Source organism: Mobula birostris, chromosome 5 (genome assembly GCF_030028105.1).
Source record: "Mobula birostris isolate sMobBir1 chromosome 5, sMobBir1.hap1, whole genome shotgun sequence".
In the NCBI taxonomy this organism is placed as follows: Eukaryota; Metazoa; Chordata; class Chondrichthyes; order Myliobatiformes; family Myliobatidae; genus Mobula; species Mobula birostris.
In genome coordinates, this window is record NC_092374.1 from 27,578,214 (window position 1) to 27,599,475 (window position 21,262).

Genomic DNA, 21,262 nt, shown 5'->3' on the forward strand with positions numbered 1-21,262 from the left:
TGGCAAGCACGATTAAAGATAATTCCAAGGCATTCTATTCATACATCAAGAGCAAGAGGATAACTAAAGAGAGGGTAGGATCAGTCAAGAACATCTGCTTGGATACTGAGGATGTGGGTGAGGTTCTTAATGAGTTACTTACATCGGTATTTACCAAGGAGAGGACATGGAGAACAGGGAGATCAGTGCTGAGTGTATAGATATGCTAGGGCATTTTGAAGTAAAGGAAGAGATAGTATTGAGTTTCTTAATGAGCAATAAGGGGATAAGTCCCCAGAACCTGAAGGGATAAATCCTAGTTTATTGAGAGAGGTAAGCAAAGAGATACAGGGGCCTTGACCAATGTCTTTGTGTCCTCTCTAGCCACAAGCAATATCCTAGAGGACTGGCAAGTTGCTAATGTTTTTCCGTTATTCAAGAAGGGAACTAAGGAGAATCCTGGAAACTATAGACCGGTGGGTTTCACGTCAGTGGTAGGAAAGTTACTGAAGAGGATTCTTAGGGCTAGGTTTTATGAGAATTTGGAAAACCTGGCCCAATCAGGGAGACTCAGCATGACTTCGTGCAGGAAAGTTGTGTCTTACGAAATTGATTGAGTTTTTTTGATGAGGTGACTAGGTGATGGAGGTGGAACTACAGATGTTGCCTACATAGATTTTGGTAAGGCATTTGACAAGCTCTCTCACTGAAGGCTCATCCAGAAGATTAAGATGGATGGGATCAAGAGTGAATTGGCTATTCAGATTCAGGACTGGCTTGCCCATTGAAGACAGAGGAGAGTGGTCGAAGGAACTTATTCTAGCTGGAGGTTTGTCATTAGTGATGTTCTGCAGGGATTGTTCTGGGATCTCTGCTGTTTGTGATGTATATAAATGACCTGGATGAAAACGTAGATGGGTGAATTAGTAATTTTGCAGATGATACGAGGGTTGATGGTGTTGTGGATAGCGTAGAAGACTGGCAAAGAATATAATGGGATATAGATCAGTTGCAGATATGGGCAGATTGTAGCAGAAGGAGTTTAACCTGGCCAAATGTGTGGTGTGGCACCTTTGGTAAGTCATATATAGAGAGACAGTACACCGTTAAGCATCTTGCCCTTAACAGTGTTGAAGAGCAGAGGGATATTGGGGTCTAAGTTCATAGTTTTCTGAAAGTGGCTAAATAGGTTGGTAGGGTGGTTAAGAAGGCATATGACATACTTGCCTTTGTTAGTTGAAGCATTGAGTTTAAAAGTCAGGAAGTTATGTTACAGCTTTATAAAGCTCTAGATAGGCTGCATCTGGAGTATTGCATACACTTCGGGTCACCCCATTATAGGAAGCATGTTGAGACTCTGGAGAGGCTGCAGAAAAGATTTACCTGGATGTTGCCTGGATTAGAAGGCATGTGCTAACACTAGAGGTCAGGCAAACTTGGGTTGTTTTCTCTGGAGTGGCAAAGGCTGAGGAGAGATCTATAGATGTTTCTAAGATTATGAAAGGCAAAGATAGAGTAGATGGACAGTATCTTTTTCCAACGGTTGAAATGTCTAATACCAGAGGGTATGCATTTGAGGTGTGATAGGGTAATTTCAAAGGAGATGTGAGGGGCAAATTGTTTACACGAAGTGACATGCATCTGGAATGTGCTATGTTCTATGTTTGATGTTCTCACCATGGTTTCTTACCATCAGGGAGAAGGGAAACGAGCCTCAGCACCCACACTCAATGTTTTAGGAATAGCTTCTTCATCTGTTAATAATGGCACAATGTAAGCCATCCTCCAGTCTTCTGCCGCTAATGATGATGGCTATATCTCAGCCAGGGCTTTGTAATTGCTTCTTTAACTTAAATTGTTAAACGATAGTTTAAACGAATTTTTATTGGTAACAACAAAATTCTGCAATGTTATAACCTTTTTTGTGTAATGTATAAATGCACCACATATATATGTGATGTGAACAAATGCAGTAGTTGTCAGTCCACTGTAGAGTTAAACATATTCTGAACCTTCTGGTGATCCCTAGAGAGTAGTTATCAGTTCTCATGCAGCAGCTCCCAATACTCTACAACTGGTGATGAAAATAATCAAAGCAGCAGATGCACTTGAGTTCAAAAGGAGTCTGCACTTTGAAGTGGCACTTCAAAGCACTCCCTGCTCATTGCTGATTGATAGCACTTTCATGTCCATTGATCTTTGCAGTCAAGGATAAATGACTGACAGGATGTCGAATTCTTCCTGGGTGCACAATGAGTAGGTGGACTTGTGTCCAACACTCAGGCAGCTGCAATTGAAAATCACTGGTGTACTGAATAATGTAACAAGATGCCAATAACAGGAGAGCTATGTATAATTAATGTAGAGAAGATTTGTGCACTTAAGCATTATTGTTTAGACAAGAAATGGAACAAAAATGGCTAAAGTATAGGCACATTCTGTTCTTACCTGCCCATCGCCTCCCTCTGGTACTCCTCCTCCTTCCCTTCCTTCCATGGTCTTCTACCCTCTCCTGTCAGACTCCCCCCTCTCCAAGCCTTTATCTCTTCCACCAATCAACTTCCCAGCTCTTTACTTCACCCTCTCCAATTTCACCTATCAGCTGCCACCTTGTACTTCTTCCTCCCCTCCCCTCATCTTGTTATTCACTGAGGCTGTCTACAAGAAGGGTCAGAGCCGCCTCTATTTCCTGAAGAGACTGAGGTCCTTTAACATCTGCCAGACGATGCTGAGGATGTTCTACAAGTCTGTGGTGGCCAGTCCGATCATGTTTGCTGTTGTGTGCTGGGGCAGCAGGCTGAGGGTAGCAGACACCAACAGAATCAACAAACTCATTCGTAAGGCCAGTGATGTTGTGGGGATGGAACTGGACTCTCTGACGGTGGTGTCTGAAAAGAGGATGCTGTCCAAGTTGCATGCCATCTTGGTCAATGTCTCCCATCCACTACATAATGGACTGGTTGGGCACAGGAGTACATACAGCCAGAGACTCATTTCACCGAGATGCAACACAGAGTGTCATAGGAAGTCATTCCTGCCTGTGGCCATCAAACTTTATAACTGCTCCCTTGGAGGGTCAGACACCCTGAGCCAATAGGCTGGTCCTGGACTTATTTCCTGGCATAATTTGCATATTACTATTTAATTATTTACAGTTTTATTACTATTTAATTATTTATGGTGCAACTGTAACGAAAACCAATTTCCCCCGGGATCAATAAAGTATGACTATGACTATGACTAAAACTATTCTGATTTTGTCCCCCTTCCTTTCCAGTCCAGTTGAAGGGTCTTGGCCCAAAATGTCAACTGTTTATTCCCATGCATAAATGCTGCCTGACCTGATGAGCTCCAGCACATTGTGTGTATTGCTCTAGATTTCCAGCATCTTGTGTCTAGGAGATATGTTATACACTCAGTGGCTACTTTATTAGCTATCTCCTGTATGACCACTGAGTGTATGTTCATGGTCTGCCGCTGCTGTAGACCACGCACTTCAGGGTTCAGTGTGTTGTACATTCCGAAATGCTTTTCTGCACACCACTGTTGTAATGTGTGGTTATTTAAATTATTGTCACCTTTCTGTCAGCTGGAATCAGTCTGACCGTTCTCCTCTGACCTCTCTCATTAACAAGGCATTTTCACCCACAGAACTGCCACTCACTGGATGGTTCATGTTTTTTGCACCATTCTCTTTAAACTCTAAGGACTGCAGTGCACGAAAATCCTAGGAAATCAGTAATTCCTGAGATAATTAAACCACCCAGTCTGGCACCATCATTCCACAGTCAAAGTCACTTAGATAACATTTCTCTCCTACTCTGATGTTTAGTCTGAGCAACAACTGAACCTATTGACCATGTCTGCATGCTTTTGAGCATTACATTGCTGTCACGTTATTGACTGATTAGATATTTGCATTAATGAGTATGTGGTGCTGAGTGTACATTTTAATTATTTATGTTATTATTTTGAAGAGGAAGATCATTATGCTTATATGTGAAAATATACAGTATGGGGTGGCATGGTTAGCTGGTGATTAGTGCAATGTTTTACATGGCCATTGATCAGTTTTGACGGTTCAATTCTCACTGCTGCCTGTAACGATTTTGTTTGCTCTCCTCATGACTGCCTGGGTTTCCTCTGGGCTCTGAGGTTTCCTCCCACATTCCAAAGACATACAGTATGTGATAGAGTTATGATTAGTGAGTTGTGGGCATGCTCTGTTTCTGCCAGAAGTGTAGCGACAGTTGCAGGCTGCCCCCAGCACAACCTCGGACTGTGTTGGTAATTGGTGCAAACAACAATTTAGATTGGGGGACCGCTTCGTTGAGCACCGCCACTCCATCTGCCAAAACAAACAGGATCTCCCAGTAGCCACCCGCTTCAGCTCTGCTTCCCACTCCCATTCAGATATGTCCATACATGGCCTCCTCTACTACCATGATGAGGCTAAACTCAGGGTGGAGGAGCAACACCTCATATACCGTCTAGGTAGTCTCCAGCCCCTTGGCATGAACATAGAATTCTCCAACTTCCGGTAATCCCACCCCCCTTCCCCTATCCCTGTGTCACTCTGCCCCCTCCCCCAGCTGCCTATCACCTCCCTCATGGTTCCGCCTCCTTCTACTACCCATTGTGTTTTCCCCTATTCCTTCTTCACCTTTCCTGTCTATCACCTCCCTGCCTCCCCTCCCCCACCCCTTTATCTTTCCCCTTACTGGTTTTTCACCTGGAACCTACCAGCCTTCTCCTTCCCACCCTTCCCCCACCTTCTTTATAGGGCCTCTGCCCCTTCCCTCTACAGTCCTGACGAAGGGTTCCGGCCCGAAACATTGACTCATCGCTTCCACGGATGCTGCCCGACCTGCTGAGTTCCTCCAGCGTGTTGTGAGTGTTGCTTTGACCCCAGCACCTGCAGATTATTTTGTGTTAATTTTACTGTCTGTTTTGAAGTTTTGATGCATAGTCCCTTTGACAAATAAAGCTCAACTTAAAATCTTAAGAAAAGTCATGAATGTGATGTAAGCACAATTTGCATCTACTCTCCCCAGATTTTCTTAGCATTCATCAGCACAAGGGGTAATTTTCAGTAGTCAGGTCTACTTGGGATGAACCGGAGAACTTGGGAAAACCCATGTGGTCACTATGAGAATGAACATCACAGAAATCAAAAATTGAACCATGGTCACTGAGCTGTGAGATTTCTCTAAGATCAATATGCTAACCATGGGTTCAACTTGCTGAGTGTGGATAGAGATTTCACTGTGCTACATTATAAATCTTACATGTTTTTGCATTCTCATTACTATCTAATTATATTACTATCTTCTTTATTGTAATTATCTTACTGAAAGTTACCCAGGTGCAACAATGTGTTTTCTATAATTACAGTCAATGAAAAATTAACAACAGAACCAATGTAGTTTTTCACTGATAATGTTGTACTTCTTTGTTCAACTGTGAACGCCTGTCAAGTAATCAAATACCAGAAAATCAATTTTGAGGTGATCAGCTTTGTGGAAATTTATCCAGCCAGTGATGGCAAGTCCAGATGCTATCCTTTGGGAAAATGCACAATGGAAGGAAGCTAAAACAAAATAATTACTGACATTTTTCACCATAATTAGAAAAGGGACTGAATAGTCTGTTGGAATTATTGGAATCATTCTAATTGGAAGTAGTTTTTGTTATAGTCTTGCCTAATTTTATTGGTGCCAAGTTGGAGAAAACTTGCACTAACAATTTCCCCTTTAAAAATAATGGCTACAGTGGCAGTATAATATTTTATGGTATTGTAATTGAGATTGCCTTATTGGGGGAACATCAAAATATCTTTCCAAGTCAAGAAAGCTTGTGACTTGGAGGGGAGCTGGTAGTTGGTGGTCCTTTATATCTGTTATTCTCCTTGTTCTTGGTGGTAATGGCTAACTGTTTGTAAGGTGCTTTCAAAGACTGTTGTGATATTAAATATATAATACTATTTTGCCAGCATTTGGGATATGCATTTGAATATGTTTTTTAATTCAGGAGTTTAAACATCTTTGCTAAACTACAGAATAAAGAAATTTTCTGTGAATTCTGTATGTATATTGCTCCACTCTACTTATGACAGTGTGGCTAGGCTGAGCTCGTATCATCTATGAATTTGCCAATGATACTACCGTTGTTGGCAGATGGTGGTGAGGAGCTGTACAGAAGACCCTCACTGAATATCTTAGGAATAGCTTCTCCCACTTGGCAGTCAGATTTCTAAACCCATGAACACTATTTCATTATTCGTCTTTCAAATTTTATATTTATTTTTGTAACCTGAGGTTATTTTTAAGTCTTGCACTGCACTGCGACTGCAAAACAACAAATTTCACAATCTATGCCAATGATAATGAATCTGATTCTGATGCCAATGTCCTTGCTATTGACGTTCACAGCATCTTCAGTAAAATTTTTCATTTGAAATTAAAACTTGCGTGAAGAATGCGTGAGCTAAGGTATTGATTGTTGATTGTAAGTTCATTTATCATATGTTCTCTGTATCTCTTATTAAATAGGAACAGAGCTCCTTGGCAAAGCTGAGAGGACTGCTTACTCAACATTGGGTGTCTGCATGTTTTATGCCATAGGCTACATTATTCTGCCACTCTTCGCATTTTATATCCGTGAATGGAGGATGTTACTCCTTGCCTTGACTCTACCAGAACTTCTGTACATTCCCTTTTGGTGGTGAGTGAATATTTTTGGACTGTTATTAACATTATTTTTAACATGTACCAGACAACCCACTATGTAGGTTTAGAACACAGATGGAATATAGTTCCCAACATTTAAAAACACACATTTTACCCCTCTTGCTCCAAAATGACTTTTCTCAGTAAAATTTTGACCCAAATTGGACTTGGAATTGGGAGTCATGTTTGGTTTTGTTCTTTTAAGGGCACATAGCTCAAAGCCCAACCTGAAACTGGACTTTGAGTCTCATTTCCATAACTGAGGAGGGTTGCAGCGTGCATTGATTGTGCTTCTAGATGGCTTATCAGCTGAAAGCCTCCCAGTGCAGCCTGTGTCTTGCCTTATGAGGGGGAACTTCTTCAGCCAGAGGCTGGTGAATCTGTGCAATTCATTGCCACAGATGACTGTGGAGGCCAAGTCATTGAATATATTTAAAGTGGAGATTGATAGGCACTTGATTAGTAAGAGGTTATGGGCAGAAGGCAGGATAATGTTGTTGAGAGGGATATTAAATCAGTCACTAAGTAATGGCAGAGCAGAACTGAGGAATTCTGCTCTTCTGTCTTATGGTCTTCTGTGACCCTTCGGTAAGTTCTAGAGGGTTACAGCATGTATTGATTGTGCTTCTAGACAGCTCATCAGCTGAAAGCCTCGCAGTGCAGCATGATTTTTGCCTTATAAGGAGGAATTTCTTTAGCCAGAGGCTGGTGAATCTGTGGAGTTGTGAGTCCCGATGAAGGGTCTCGGCCTGAAATGTCGACTGTTTACTCTTTTCCATAGATGCTGCCTGGTCTGTTAAGTTCCTCCAGCAATTTGTGTGTATTGTTTTGGAGCTGTGAGGATATTGGATGTGATTGGAGTGGGGAGTGATAATGGTTAAAACTGGAATTATCACAGAGTCATAGTTAAACAATATGGAAATAAGCCCTTCAGGCCATCTAGTCCAATTTGACCAAGTGGTCTACCTAAGCTAGTCCCATTTCAAAAGATTCAAAGACTCAAAGTACATTCATTATCAAAGTATGCATGAAGTATACAACCCTGAGATTCATCTTCCCACAGACAGCCACAAAACAAAAAAAAACATGGAACTCGTTCAAAGAAAAACATCAAACCTGCCCTCTCCACATGCAAAAAAACTAAATAAAGCAAACGACAAAAAAATGAACGAAAAGCACAGAATATTAAACACCAACCCACAAAGTCATCGAAAGAGTCCGAGCATATTCAGTTCACCCAGTCCAGCTCAATCTAGTGTCGCTGTGTCGTTCATTATCAGCAGGTCACCCTGATCAAAATCGCACAAAACATTAGCGATAAAAGGACCGACCAGAAACCAGAAACACACCATAACATGAACTGCAGAGTCCAATCCTCAAACCACGTCGATTAAACCATCTTTTCTGCATTTAGTCTGTGTCCCTCTAATTGAAAGGCTCTTCTTGACTCCAGGTATTTTTTTTAACAATTTCATTTATTTAAGCTGCACCTTCGGTCAAAGGAATGTATGGACCGAACCTGATCTTAGCAATGGTCTTAAGAGACCTAAGTCTGATTTCAGGCAGCCACTGGCGATAACTGAAAAGTTATTCAGCCTAATCAGACCTTGAATATATTTCAAACATCTTTGAAAGTGTATAGTAGCAAAGCTAGAACTGGAAGTGTTGAAGCTAGAAACTTCAAAGTTTAACGTACATTTATTATCAAAGCATGTAAACGAGATACAAACTTGAGATTCATCTCCTCATAGGCAACCACAAATCCAGCAAGCACAAATGAACCCGTTAAAACAAAAGGAGACCATCAAACTCCCAATGTGTAGAACAAGTCGTGCAAATAATAAGAGTAAGCAAATAACATTAGAACTGAAGATGATGAAAGTGAGTTCACAGCCACGAAGCCAGTTATCACTACAGCCGATTCAGGAGCCTATTAGTTGCAGGCCACTGCCTCAGTCAGCACAGAGACGAGTAAACCTTGAGGAGCGGTGAGCTGAACACAGGCCCGTACTTCACCCCCTGCCTGAAAACCCTGACCCGTCGTGTAAATCAGCCAAACTTTGGGTCGTTCCTCAACCTCAGACCCAGGCCTTGTCACTTTGATAAGCTCTCTGGGCCAGACTCCACCACCTCAAATCATCCCAAACTTTCCAATTCGGCCCTGTGCTTAAATGAGTGAAACCTCAGTTCTTCCTTCACTCTCGGCCTGGGCCCAGTCCCCGCCGCCTCAACAGGATAACATAGTGATTAGAAAGTGTTGCTAACTAGAAAAGCCCTTATGAATTTAGCTGCAGTAGTGGTTTGGTCCAGAGATAAGCCTCCAACCAATAACCACCCCTCCCACCATCACCAACCCACTGGATAGCTGCTTCCCCTCAAATGGAATGTGGGACTGAGGTTCAGAGGATTCACCATTTTTGTCGAAGCTCTACTGTTAGGGGATGCTTTCGCTTTTAAAAGGAACATAGAATGAAAGCATTATTATGGAATGAACTTGTCAGTAAGTAGTGCATAATCGGATGGTTGGCAGAATTATGCATAATAAAGGTTTTTTTAAGAGACAGAAACATGAAAAGTTTAGAGTAAAAAACAACATTTTGAATGCACAATTAAAGTTGTAGTAAATCCTCCTCGCCCCTTCGGGGCATTGATGGTAATCCTTTACAAACCTGAATCTTGTAAGTGTCTGTGACACACCTGAGGCTGGATTAAATGAACATCTGATTTATTTCTGCTTTCATTTTCATGTTTTGTAAGAGAAATGCGTTTGTTAGTAGCTCAAACACTTAGCCAGTACATCTTAGGTAGATGCAGCTGTCTCTCCTTATCATACCACTCCTGCTGAGATTTATGCAATTTTCCGTCAGTGTGTTATAATCTACGGGGTCGTGGAGCTGACAGACTTTGCAAGGATCACCTTGTTTTTACAGGGGCCAAGTCTTTGAAGTCCGGAATTGAAAGGTTTTGCTAACATTACACACTGAAATCACAATGACATTTTCAAGTGTTATGTTACCTTTGTTTTGGTTCTCAAAATGGGAATGAAACCATGAATGCAATTAGAAGTAAAGTGAGTAAAATATTTGAAGCCAGGCGTGTGGAAGTCATGTGTACAAAATTATTGACAAAGTGATTGGGGAGAGGATGGGAGAATGTATGGTATCCAGTTGTCACCTGCTCTGAGGCCCATCACTATACCAACTCCTCCACTGTGTCGGTGGAAGAACATTCATTTGCAGTCCGTCACCCCATGGTCTGTTCTCTTGCAGCAGACTATCTGGTATTTTCTGAATAAAGTGTGTATAATTTACAGCTCAGGAACAGGCCAAATAGCAAATTCATAGAGTTGTCTAGCCATGTAGCCCATATCCACCAATCACCACTCCTCATTCTCCTCTTTCTACTGGCCATCTCCCCTCAAATTCAAGCTAAATTATCTTTCAACCATACATGAATACAGCTGAATGAAGCAGCATTCCTTTTAGGCCAAGGTCAAGTCAAGTCATGTCAAGTCCCTTTTTATTGTCATTTTGACCATAACTGCTGGGACAGTGCACAGTAAAAACGAGACAACATTTTTCAGGACCATGGTGCTACATGAACAACACAAAAACTACTCTGAACTACGTAAAAAAACAACACAAAAACTACATTAGACTACAGACCTACCCAGGACTGCATAAAGTGCACAAAACAGTGCAGGCATTACAATAAATAATAAACAAGACAATAGGCACAGTAGAGGGCAGTAGGTTGGTGTCAGTCCAGGCTTCGGGTACTGAGGAGTCTGATGGCTTGAGGGAAGAAACTGTTACATAGTCTAGTCGTGAAAGCTCGAATGCTTCGGTGCCTTTTGCCAGATGGCAGGAGGGAGAAGTGTTTGTATGAGGGGTGCGTGGGGTCCTTCATAATGCTGTTTGCTTTACGGATGCAGCATGTGGTGTAAATGTCTGTAATGGCGGGAAGAGAGACCCTGATGATCTTCTCAGCTGACCTCACTATCCGCTGCAGGGTCTTGCGATCTGAGATGGTGCAATTTCCGAACCAGGCCGTGATGCAGCTGCTCAGGATGCTCTCAATACAACCTCTGTAGAATGTGGTGAGGATGGGGGGTGAGAGATGGACTTTTCTCAGCCTTCGCAGGAGTTAGAGATGCTGCTGGGCTTTCTTTGCTATGGGACTGGTGTTGAGGGATCAGGTGAGACCAGGTGTAAAATATACACAGAACATGAATCAAAATAGCGAGAAAAAAACATAGACATGGTAAAAAATCACATTTATAGCCCGAGTCCCTGAGCGAAATGTCCCACAGATTGATAATGCAGTGTGTTACCACTGCAATCCAGCCTGTCATTCCTCCAATCGAACAAGTAACAGATGAAGTTCAACCCAGATAAGCGTGAGGTTGTTCATTTGGTAGGTCAAATATGATGGCAGAATATAGTATTAATGGTAAGAATCTTGGCACTGTGGAGGATCAGAGGGATCTTGGGGGTCCGAGTCCATAGGACACTCAAAGCAGCTGCACAGGTTGACTCTGTGGTTAAGAAGGCACACGGTGCATTGGCCTTCATCAACCATGGGATTGATTTTAACAGCTGAGAGGTAATGTTGCAGCTATATAGGATCCTGGTCAGACCCAACTTGGAGTGCTGTGCTCATTTCTGGTCACCTCACTACAGGAAGGATGTGGAACCTATAGAAAGGGTGTAGAGGAGATTTACAAGGATGTTGCCTGGATTGGGGAGCATGCCTTAAGAGAATAGGTTGAGTGAACTCAGCCTTTTTTCCTTGGAGCGACGGAGGATGAGAGGTGACCTGATAGAGGTGTACAAAATAATGAGAGGCATTGATCATGTGGATAGTCAGAGGCTTTTTCCCAGGGCTGAAATGGCTAACATGAGAGGGCACAGTTTTAAGATGCTTGGAAGTAGGTACAGAGCTGATGATAGGCGTAAGTTTTTTACTCAGAGAGTGGTGAGTGCGTGGAATGGGCTGTTGGCGACGGCGGTGGAAGCGGATATGATAGGGTGTTTTAAGAGACTCCTGGATAGGTACATGGAGCTTAGAAAAATAGAGGGCTATGGGTAACCTTAGGTAATTTATAAGTAAGTACATGTTTGGCACAGCATTGTGGGCCGAAGGGCCTGTATTGTGCTGTAGGTTTTCTATGTTTCTATGAACACTGGAGGGTGGCATCAATGGAGGGCAGCCTCCAACTGAGCATGGATGCCACACTACACTGCCACCGCCATCTCTTCTCCTGGACTGCAGCCGCAGGCAAGCCTGCGGCTTGAGGCTTGGTCCTTGCTACAACCAATGCACTCACCATTCTCAGCCCTGATGCTGCGTTTTGACCAGAAATGTCAACAATTCCTTTCTGCCACACTCCCCGCGTCAGTGACACTGCTGAACCCACAGAGTTTCTTCAGTAAGTTGTTTGTTGCTGCGCAGATGTGTCATCTGGCCCATGGAAATCATGCTGGCCATCAGCTCCCATCTGCGCCAACTCAATGTTCTCCTCACTTTGCTAATAACCATGCATATGGGAGGAAATTACACAAGCTGATTAACCTAACAACTCACACTTCTTTGGGAAGTGAGATGTGACTGGGGTACCCAGGGAAACTCCACCTGGTGACTGGGAGAACATGCAGATTTCATACAGGCAACGACAGACATCAAGAATGGATGCAGGTTACTGGAGCCATGAGCCAGCAGCTCTACTAGTTGGAATCATAAAGTTACAGGGCACCCCAGCAAAGAAACAGGCCCTTCAGCCCATCTAGTACATGCCAAATTATTCTGCCATCAGTTCTACCAATCCACAGCTGGGCCATCCATATCCCTCCCATGTACTTATCTGAGCTTCTTCTAAATGTTGCAATCAAATCCACATCCACCACTTCTGCTGGCAGCTCATTCCACACCTGCACCACATCTGAGTGACGAAGTTCCCAAGTATTTCACCTTTCACCCTTAACCTATGGCCTCAGTTGCACCATGATGTCACAAGTTCATGTTCTACTCTAAGCTTCTCACTATTGCTCCTCAGTAACTCTAATAGAAAACGTATCCATTTCTTTCTCCCTTGTGTTTATCTCTCTTTTAGTGTACCAGTGTTGTCTGCTGCAACAGCTTCCTGTGGCAGACATTTCACCTTCTGATATAAATTAAACATGATTGAATGATTCTTGGCTTTTGCTGCAGGCACTTGAAGTTTAATCCTGAAAGGAATGATGTTCTGAGCCAAAAAACACTAGGTTGTAATATTCAAATTAAACTGAGAAACCCTAGTATAGACAGTGCAGCGTAGCTTTGCTGGGCTAACTTGTGCTTTGTTCATTTTCTTACCAGGCTGATACCCGAGTCACCCAGGTGGCTGATCACTCAAGGTCGAGTAAATGAAGCAGAAAAAATTGTTCAAGGTTTTGCTGCAAAAAATGGCATTAGGAATGTTGGAGTGATATTTCAGGTCACTGATTCCAGAGAATATATGGTAATTATTTCACTTTTCTTTCTTTCATTGGTTGCTATGCCACTGCATCAATATCAAGCACCAATATGTCTTGGTACAGTATTTTCAGAATGAGATACCAGCATAATTTACTTACAAGTTAGGACAGTGATGTGGCAGAAGATACAGTGGCACCAGAGCAGTTATTCTTGCACTAGTTCTTCTGACAGGCACTGGGGAAAGGTTAGGGATGTGTAGATGACTGGGGATCCAGCACAGGTTTGGTGGGCTGGATGTCAGATTCATGGGTTGATGCAGCAGTGAAACAAGCCTCCTTGGCATAACTTATCCATTCTGACAAAGATGGCTATCCACTGTAGTTTTATTTGCCTGTGTTTGGCCCAAGTTCCTCCTTTCTTTTTCTAATTTTGCACTAATTTTGTGCTATAATGTCTCAGGATCTTGAGTGTTTAAACCTATTTGTTAAATTATCATCTTGGTGCACTAACTTTCCCATTTGGTAAACTTATAGCTGATCTGTATTTCAGTTCTAACTACTGACTTGACTTGTACCACATCTTGCCTAGCAACATTCCAGTGAGTACAGTTTCATATGGTTCTCGGACTCTGTAGCTTTTTGGAAGAGTGTAGTTGAGAATTTCCCACTATTTGAATCATGGGAGCCTTCTTGACATTACCCCTAGTAGGCCAATCTCTGGCCGTCCATCTGGACTCCCCTTCAAAGCAAGTAGTTTCTAACCAGTCTGTCAATTCCTTTAATCATGTTAAACCTGTCAGTTAGATCATTTATTGATCTTCCAGATGTTCCAAACTTGCAGTCCATGGATCCCTTGCTTAATGGTTTTGGTCCATGGGGTTGTGTACACAGAAAAAGAAATAGAGTCTGACTAGAGCTCTCCACTGCTGTAACATAGTTTTTGTTTATTTGCTTTCCGTCCCCTTGAGATAAATGCCCACATTCCATTGGGCTTCTTATTTGCGGAGCTTCTTTGATTGATTCAGACTCCTTAATCCCTCTGGTTCTTCCAGATCTTTGCTTGAAGAAGTTCAGAAGTTCAATGTCCAAAGTAAATTTATCATCAAAGTACAATGTCACCATATACAACCCTGAGATTCATTTTTCTTGCGGGCATACTCAATAAATTCAATAACCATAACAGAATCAAAGAAAGACCAACAAGTTTGACATCCAGTATGCAAAAGACACCAAAATGTGCAAATATAAAAAGAGAGAATAACAAGAAATAATAATAGTAATTAATAATAATAATAATAATAATAACAACAGACAATCTAGAAGCAAGCTGGATAAGGGAGGAAAAGGAACATACTCACACGATTGAAGAAATGCAGTTATCTGAAGTTACATTGGATATGCTGAAAGAAGTTATAAAAACATCCACAATTGGAAAAGTACTGGCTGTGATAATATTCATAATTACTGGTATAAAAAATTTACTTGCCTTCATCCATACCTATTAATGCATATCAACAATTTTCTTAAAAATCCTGAAAAAGTGACTGAATTTTGACAGAAATTAAAACATATGTTTTACTTAAAGGGGAATTCACAAAAGATCCATCAAAATATCATGTTTACGAACTCTATATAAAATTGTAACATCATGCATCTCGCAACTAAACACCACTCACTTAGATCACCTCAGTATACTTACAGAAGAGCAGAAAGGATGCCATAAGGGTATGAAACGGTTTAAAGAACAACTGATGACAGATTCCATAATTCTAAATCAAGCCCAGCAGAAAATCTGAAGTCTTTCATGTTGCTATATTGACGACCAAAATGCATTTGACTCTGTCCCACATTCGTGGTGAATAGAAATTCTTAATATATGGTATATAAACTACACTCAATACTTGTGGAATTCCTGCAACATCTGATGAAGCACTGGTGTACTATAATCATACTATCGATTGACAACCAAAAAGGAACAATCAAAATAAACCGAGGTATTTTCCAAGGTGTCTCTCTAAGTCCACTATGGTTCTGTCTTGCTTTAAACCTGCTCTCTAATTTACTGAATGCAGAACATTAAGCATAACGAAAGATAAATGAAGGACATTAAACAAAAAAGAAAGGTGCAGTAGAGCTAACAGAATATAAAACAGAGCAGCAGGATACAATACAACCGATGGATGAATATGAAACATAAAAGTATCTGGGATATCAACAAGGAAAGAAAATAGATCATAGTATGATAAAGAAAAAGCTTTCGACAGGAATTTACTTCAAAGCTTAAAAACTTACAAAGAAAAATAAAGAAAAATATCTGAAATGACAAATTTCAGAAAACATTATGTACATTCGACCACACTTAGATTAACTCTACCAAGGACAGAAGGGGGAAGAGGAACAACAAACATTAAAAATTTACACAACAGTCAGATAAAATTTGTGAAAGTATATTTTCATCAGAAGAACAGGAATCAGCACTCCACGCAAGCATATGCAATTCTGATAAGTATACATCTCTAAACTTAAATGAGAGCACAACCCAGAAAAATGAAGACAATATCGTCACTGAAGGAAAAGTTAACCAATGGAAAAGCATGACCTTCCAAGGAAGACATCCACATGATTTAGCAGACTAGATGTTGACAAGGAAGCATCGAACACTTGGGTCAGAGTTGGCGATCTCTTCCCAGACACAGAAGGGTTCCTTGTGGCTATAAAAGGCCTGGTGGTTAACACAAAGATTTATCAAAAAATACATAATGAAAAACTAACAAATTCAAGACGATAAATGCAGAAAATGCCAAGAGAAGCTAAAAACAATCCAACACATTACAAGATCTTGCAGCAGTTTAACTCAATCTTATTACGTACACAGGCACAATCAAGTGTCAAGCATCATTCACTAGAATCTTGCAATTTAGAATACACATAGAAGACACCATACCCTACTATAAATACAAGTCTGAGACAGAGTCCTACAAATTATATTACAACAAATTATATTATTACAGATAGGACAATCCATAATACCATCCAGATACAATATTAAATGATAAACAAACAAGAACAACTTACTTAATAAATATAACCATTCCAAACACACTTAACATACAGAAATCAGTAAGTGAAAAACACCAGAATTATGCTGAATTAAAAGAGGAAAGTGAAAGACTATGGAACATGAACAGGATGTACATTGCCCCAATAGTAATATCTACAACTGGTATCATCCCAAAATCACTACACAATAGCATGAGACAATTAAACCTACACAGCAATATCTATGTAAATCTTCTGAAACCCACAATACTAAATGCGACTAGAAAAGTCCAAAAATTCCTAGCAATTGAGAAATGAGTGTTCTTGGCTATGCCAATTTTACCAACTTGAGTTGAGAAAATAATATTTCATAAATAAATAAATAAACAATAAATATCAAGAACATGAGATGAGGGGTCCTTGAAAATGAGAACACAGGTTGCAGGAATAGTTCAGTAACGGGGCATATGAATTTGAGTGAAGTTATCCCCTCTGGTTTAAGAGCTGGTAGAGAGATAAAATGGAAGATTATATGGTTTATCATGGACTAGGTGGACACCAATTTGAAACCATTAGAGAGGGTATGCTGATGATCATTTTAGTTGTCTACCTCTCACATGACAATTTAGTCAAGCCCAAGGCACTACGACTGTTAGACTGGGTCCTACCTGTCGACTTTATCCAAGGGAATTACTTCTCTTGCTCACTTTGCTAGTGTGAAGTGAATGAAGGAAATCAGAGTAGTCCTGGGCTTACCGTGGGAGGTCTGGTGTCACATAGTAAAAGCCCACAGATAGGAGGCAGTAGTTAGGTATCTATACAGATTTGAGGGAGAAACTGACTCCTTGTGGTAGTGAGATCCACATTTTTTTGAAGGATGGTGAGGGTGTGGGAGAGGATAGTTGTGGTTGCTGGTTGATTGTAGGCCAGGGGTTGGCTGTTTAAGGTATACAATTGATGATCATAGGTTTGGATCAGTGGATCAGACCAATATTCACCGGTTGGTGATCATATTATTGAGTTATCCAGAGGCTCATGAGTCGAGAAATCTGTGCTCAGTGTTGGGAAGTCAGGTCTTGAGACTGAGACCTGGAAGGTCAATACACTGAAAATGGCGATTGAGTGATCAGTCCCTGTAGTTGGTAGAAAAGCTGGTTGATAAGTGTGGACTGGAAGAGGATTAGCCTGTGGTACTGGGGTGTGGATGCTGAAGAAGAGAGTTATTTTCCTGAATTGGATTTCCATTACTGGGTTGCTAGCTTTTCACAATATCTCTGTCAAATCAAACAGCTGCAGAGGAAACATTGGTGCTGAGATCTTGAAACGGTCCATCAGGTTAACAGTTCATTCAAAGACCCTTCATCGTCAACCTGCATTCCACCATTTTCTGCTTTCATTGCAGATTTCAATTATTTGGAGATCGTTTCATTTTCATTATTATAACCTAATCAGATAGAGGGTGTCCAATGATAGAGAGTGCTTTGGAACCACATGGACTAATTTCTCCTGGAAATGCTCCAAACCTACATTGCATGGTGAATGACACCATTATAACCCTGCTCAGTATCACAAAGGCATCATCCGTGTAGGCAAATTCATGACCAGTTTATCAGCGTTTCAGAGTAATGCACCTCACCCAGCATAATAGGATTAAGAAACATATTTTATGGTTAGTACTTAATATAAAACACTTATTACTAAATATGTGTGGTGCCATTGCCTCCAAATCAGGGGTTAGTCGTTCTGGTACTATCACTGACCATATTATCTAACTATATCAGAGGTCCTCCTTTGAGATTAGAGTATTATTTTAAAATGTAAGATGCTTTTATTTTTTTGGTATGTTGTATTTCTATTCAAAACAATACCTTTTAGTATTATTTACATAATGGAGCAGATTAGATAAAAGGAATATTTGATATAAAATATGCATAATCAGTTTTACAAGCATCCACTCAACAGTATCGTTTATATGATGCGAGTTTTGAAAATTCACTTGTCTTTTATGCTTTCTTTTAGCTTCTGAATACCTCAAATAATCAAAAGCATCCATATAGTTTCTTGGATTTGGTTAAAACATCAAGTATACGGAATGTCACAATTCTTTCTTTCCTTGTGTGGTGAGTAGAGACTCTCTCATAAAGAGCTCTCACCATAATGATTAATGGTCAGATTGAATCAGTTGATTATATTTACAGTTGTGGTAGTTAACAAAATATATGTTCAGCTATTTTAGGATTTCATCCATAAAGTCACTTTGGACTTTAGGTATTGACACTGCGTTAATGACAAATGTTACCAAGGAGTCACTTACCTTGAAAATGGAGAAGCTTTTAATACTAAATTAGTTGCTTCATTAGAAACCTTGTAGAAACATTTCAACACACACAAAAAATGCTGGTGAACGCAGCAGGTCAGGCAGCATCTATAGGAAGAAGTACAGTCGACGTTTCGGGCCGGGACCCTTCGTCAGGACTAATTGAAAGAAGAGATAGTAAGAGATTTGAAAGTGGGAGGGGGAGGGAGAGATCCAAAATGATAGAAGAAGACGGGAGGGGAGGGGCGGATCTAAGAGCTGGAGAAGGAAGAGGATCATGGGACGGGAAGCCTGGAGAGAAGGAGAAGGGGGAGGGGAGCCCGGAGGATGGAGAGCAGGCAAGGAGTTATAGTGAGAGGGACAGTGGGAGAAAAAAGAGAGACAGAAAAAAGGGGGGAAAAGTATAATAAATAAATAAATAACAGATGGGCTATGTGGGGGAGGAGGGGCATTAACGGAAGTTAGAGAAGTCAATGTTCATGCCATCAGGTTGGAGGCTACCCAGACGGAATATAAGGTGTTGTTCCTCCAACCTAAGTGTGGCTTCATCTTTACAGTAGAGGAGTCCATGGATAGACAAATCAGAACGGGAATGGGATGTGGAATTAAAATGTGTGGCCACTGGGAGATCCTGCTTTCTCTGGTGGACGGAGCATAGATGTTGAGTGAAACAGTCTCCCAGCCTGCATCGGGTCTTGCCAATATATGGAAGGCTGCACCAGGAGCACCGGACGCAGTATATCACCCCAGCCGACTCACAGGTGAAGTGTCGCCTCACCTGGAAGGACTGTCTGGGGCCCTGAATGGTGGTGAGGGAGGACGTGTAAGGACATGTGTAGCACTTGTTCCGCTTACAAAGATAAGTGCCAGGAGGGAGATTGGTGGGAAGGGATGGGGGGGGTGGGGAACGAATGGACAAGGGAGTCGTGTAGGGAGCGATCCCTGCGGAAAGCAGAAAGGGGGAGGAGGGAAAGATGTGCTTGGTGGTGGGACCCTGTTGGAGGAGGCGTTCACCAGCTTTTTTTGTGTGTGTTGCTTGAATTTCCAGCATCTGCAGATTTCCTCGTGTCTGCGTTTAGAAACATTTCAAATTTACCACTTATACAAGAATGTGTAGGGGTTGCCTTGATTTCTCAGCTACTTGCAGTGAAGGTGAAAAAAGAGGATTTGTTTGAAAGAGACAAAGGAGTTCTCCTTTCTCAGAAAGTGAAGCAGGCACTGCTTTATTGAAGCAATAAATAGATGCACTTTTCAAAGTAAAACAGCAATACTTGCAACTGAACGTCATTACAAACATGCAGGATTGCAGCAATATGATTTGGAAAAGAAAACATGAGTATGTAAGCCCGCAAAAACACTGTAGGCAACATGTGACAGCAAAGATGTACAGAGTAATAAAACTACATGTCTTTCAGCAACTGCAAAGAAAACCTTTGACAGAATACTTCGTTCTCCATGTTTGAAGAACAAAATGTTCTGAGTGTCTTTGACTCTGGTAAACGATGTTTAGAATTATATTCAATCACAAATTTAATGCGAGGTAAATTATTAATATTGTGGTGCTTTCACCGAACGTTCATTGATTTTCTAACAAGAAATATTGCAATCTTATCATGTTAACACAAAAATAAAAGAGAATATTGTTTACACGTTGAGTGTTAAGTGCATGCAGGACTGAAAACCATACTAAAGTAAAGGAAGCATTCAGGGGAAACTTCAAAAGAGATCTTGCACCCAAGCTATAATTATGGGATCTTTTGCAAATTTATTACTGACACTACAGGGAACATGCAATGTCTGTCAAGAGAAAAAGCAAAACCAGATTATGTTCAGGAGCAGTGCACAGCTCTTCTTTAGCTCAGTCACTGTGTACCAGAAAAATGCATACGGAAAATGAATCAGTTCATGTCTGAAATCAATGATATTACCCAGGTATGACCTATTTAAATCTTATAATAATCATGTAATAATATTGCATATCATTGCACAACTTTGGCTAGACACGTGTATTATGATACGCAGAATTGAAGAATATTGGCATCTTTTATGTAGTGCATCTGGGATGGTGCATATTCCCAAGTTTGTCACATGATTTTGGCAGTTAATTCAGAATTGGATATTTAGAAAGATTGTAAAATTCTAATAATTTGAAATCAATCACCTGTGAAAGGAAAAGCTTATGGGCTACACTGTGAGGCTTCTGGAAAATACGTTGAGGAAGCAGGATTGTTTACTGCTGACTAACACTTGAATACATTCTTTAAAATGAAGAATATGCGTATGGCACTGATCTCAGTTCTTGCTAATACTTTATACAGTATTTCGTTTATCTTCAGGAATCAAACATCAAATGTGCTTGATAGGCTTTAAAAAATTCCCATGATCTATTTTCCTAAATCTCTTTATGAGATTTTCTTCAATCTCATCAACCTTTATGAATTAAATGGTCTGCACTGTGTGATAACCAGTGCTGTACGGCTAATAATAATTTGCTCCTTGGGGATCTGTGGACTTGACAGGGCTCAGTATTAGTTTGCTGAGACCATTGCAATTCATGAGTACCCTTCTTCAGGATCCTTCTCCTTGGGCACATTAACTTGAGTTGCACAAGACTTCAGTTCCCTCCCTCAAAGAGTTCTTTTTACTATTTGGTCATTGGGCTTGAGCTCTCATTGAGATAATGAAGTCACCATTTTCTCTCTGTGACAATTCCTTGGTGAGGGTAGTTTGGACCTGTGTTGGAG

General features: G+C 40.9%; 1 protein-coding gene across 1 annotated transcript in view; it reads left to right on the forward strand.

The window, feature by feature from the left end:
* The window catches only part of LOC140197577 (solute carrier family 22 member 4-like), a 115,528-nt gene that overhangs the window by 50,914 nt on the left and 43,352 nt on the right, over positions 1-21,262 (forward strand). Inside the window, exons 4-6 of the mRNA XM_072257711.1 lie at positions 6,531-6,702; positions 13,065-13,206; positions 18,221-18,321. Coding sequence (XP_072113812.1) covers positions 6,531-6,702; positions 13,065-13,206; positions 18,221-18,321 — 415 coding nt within the window. The remainder of the gene's footprint in view (positions 1-6,530; positions 6,703-13,064; positions 13,207-18,220; positions 18,322-21,262) is intronic.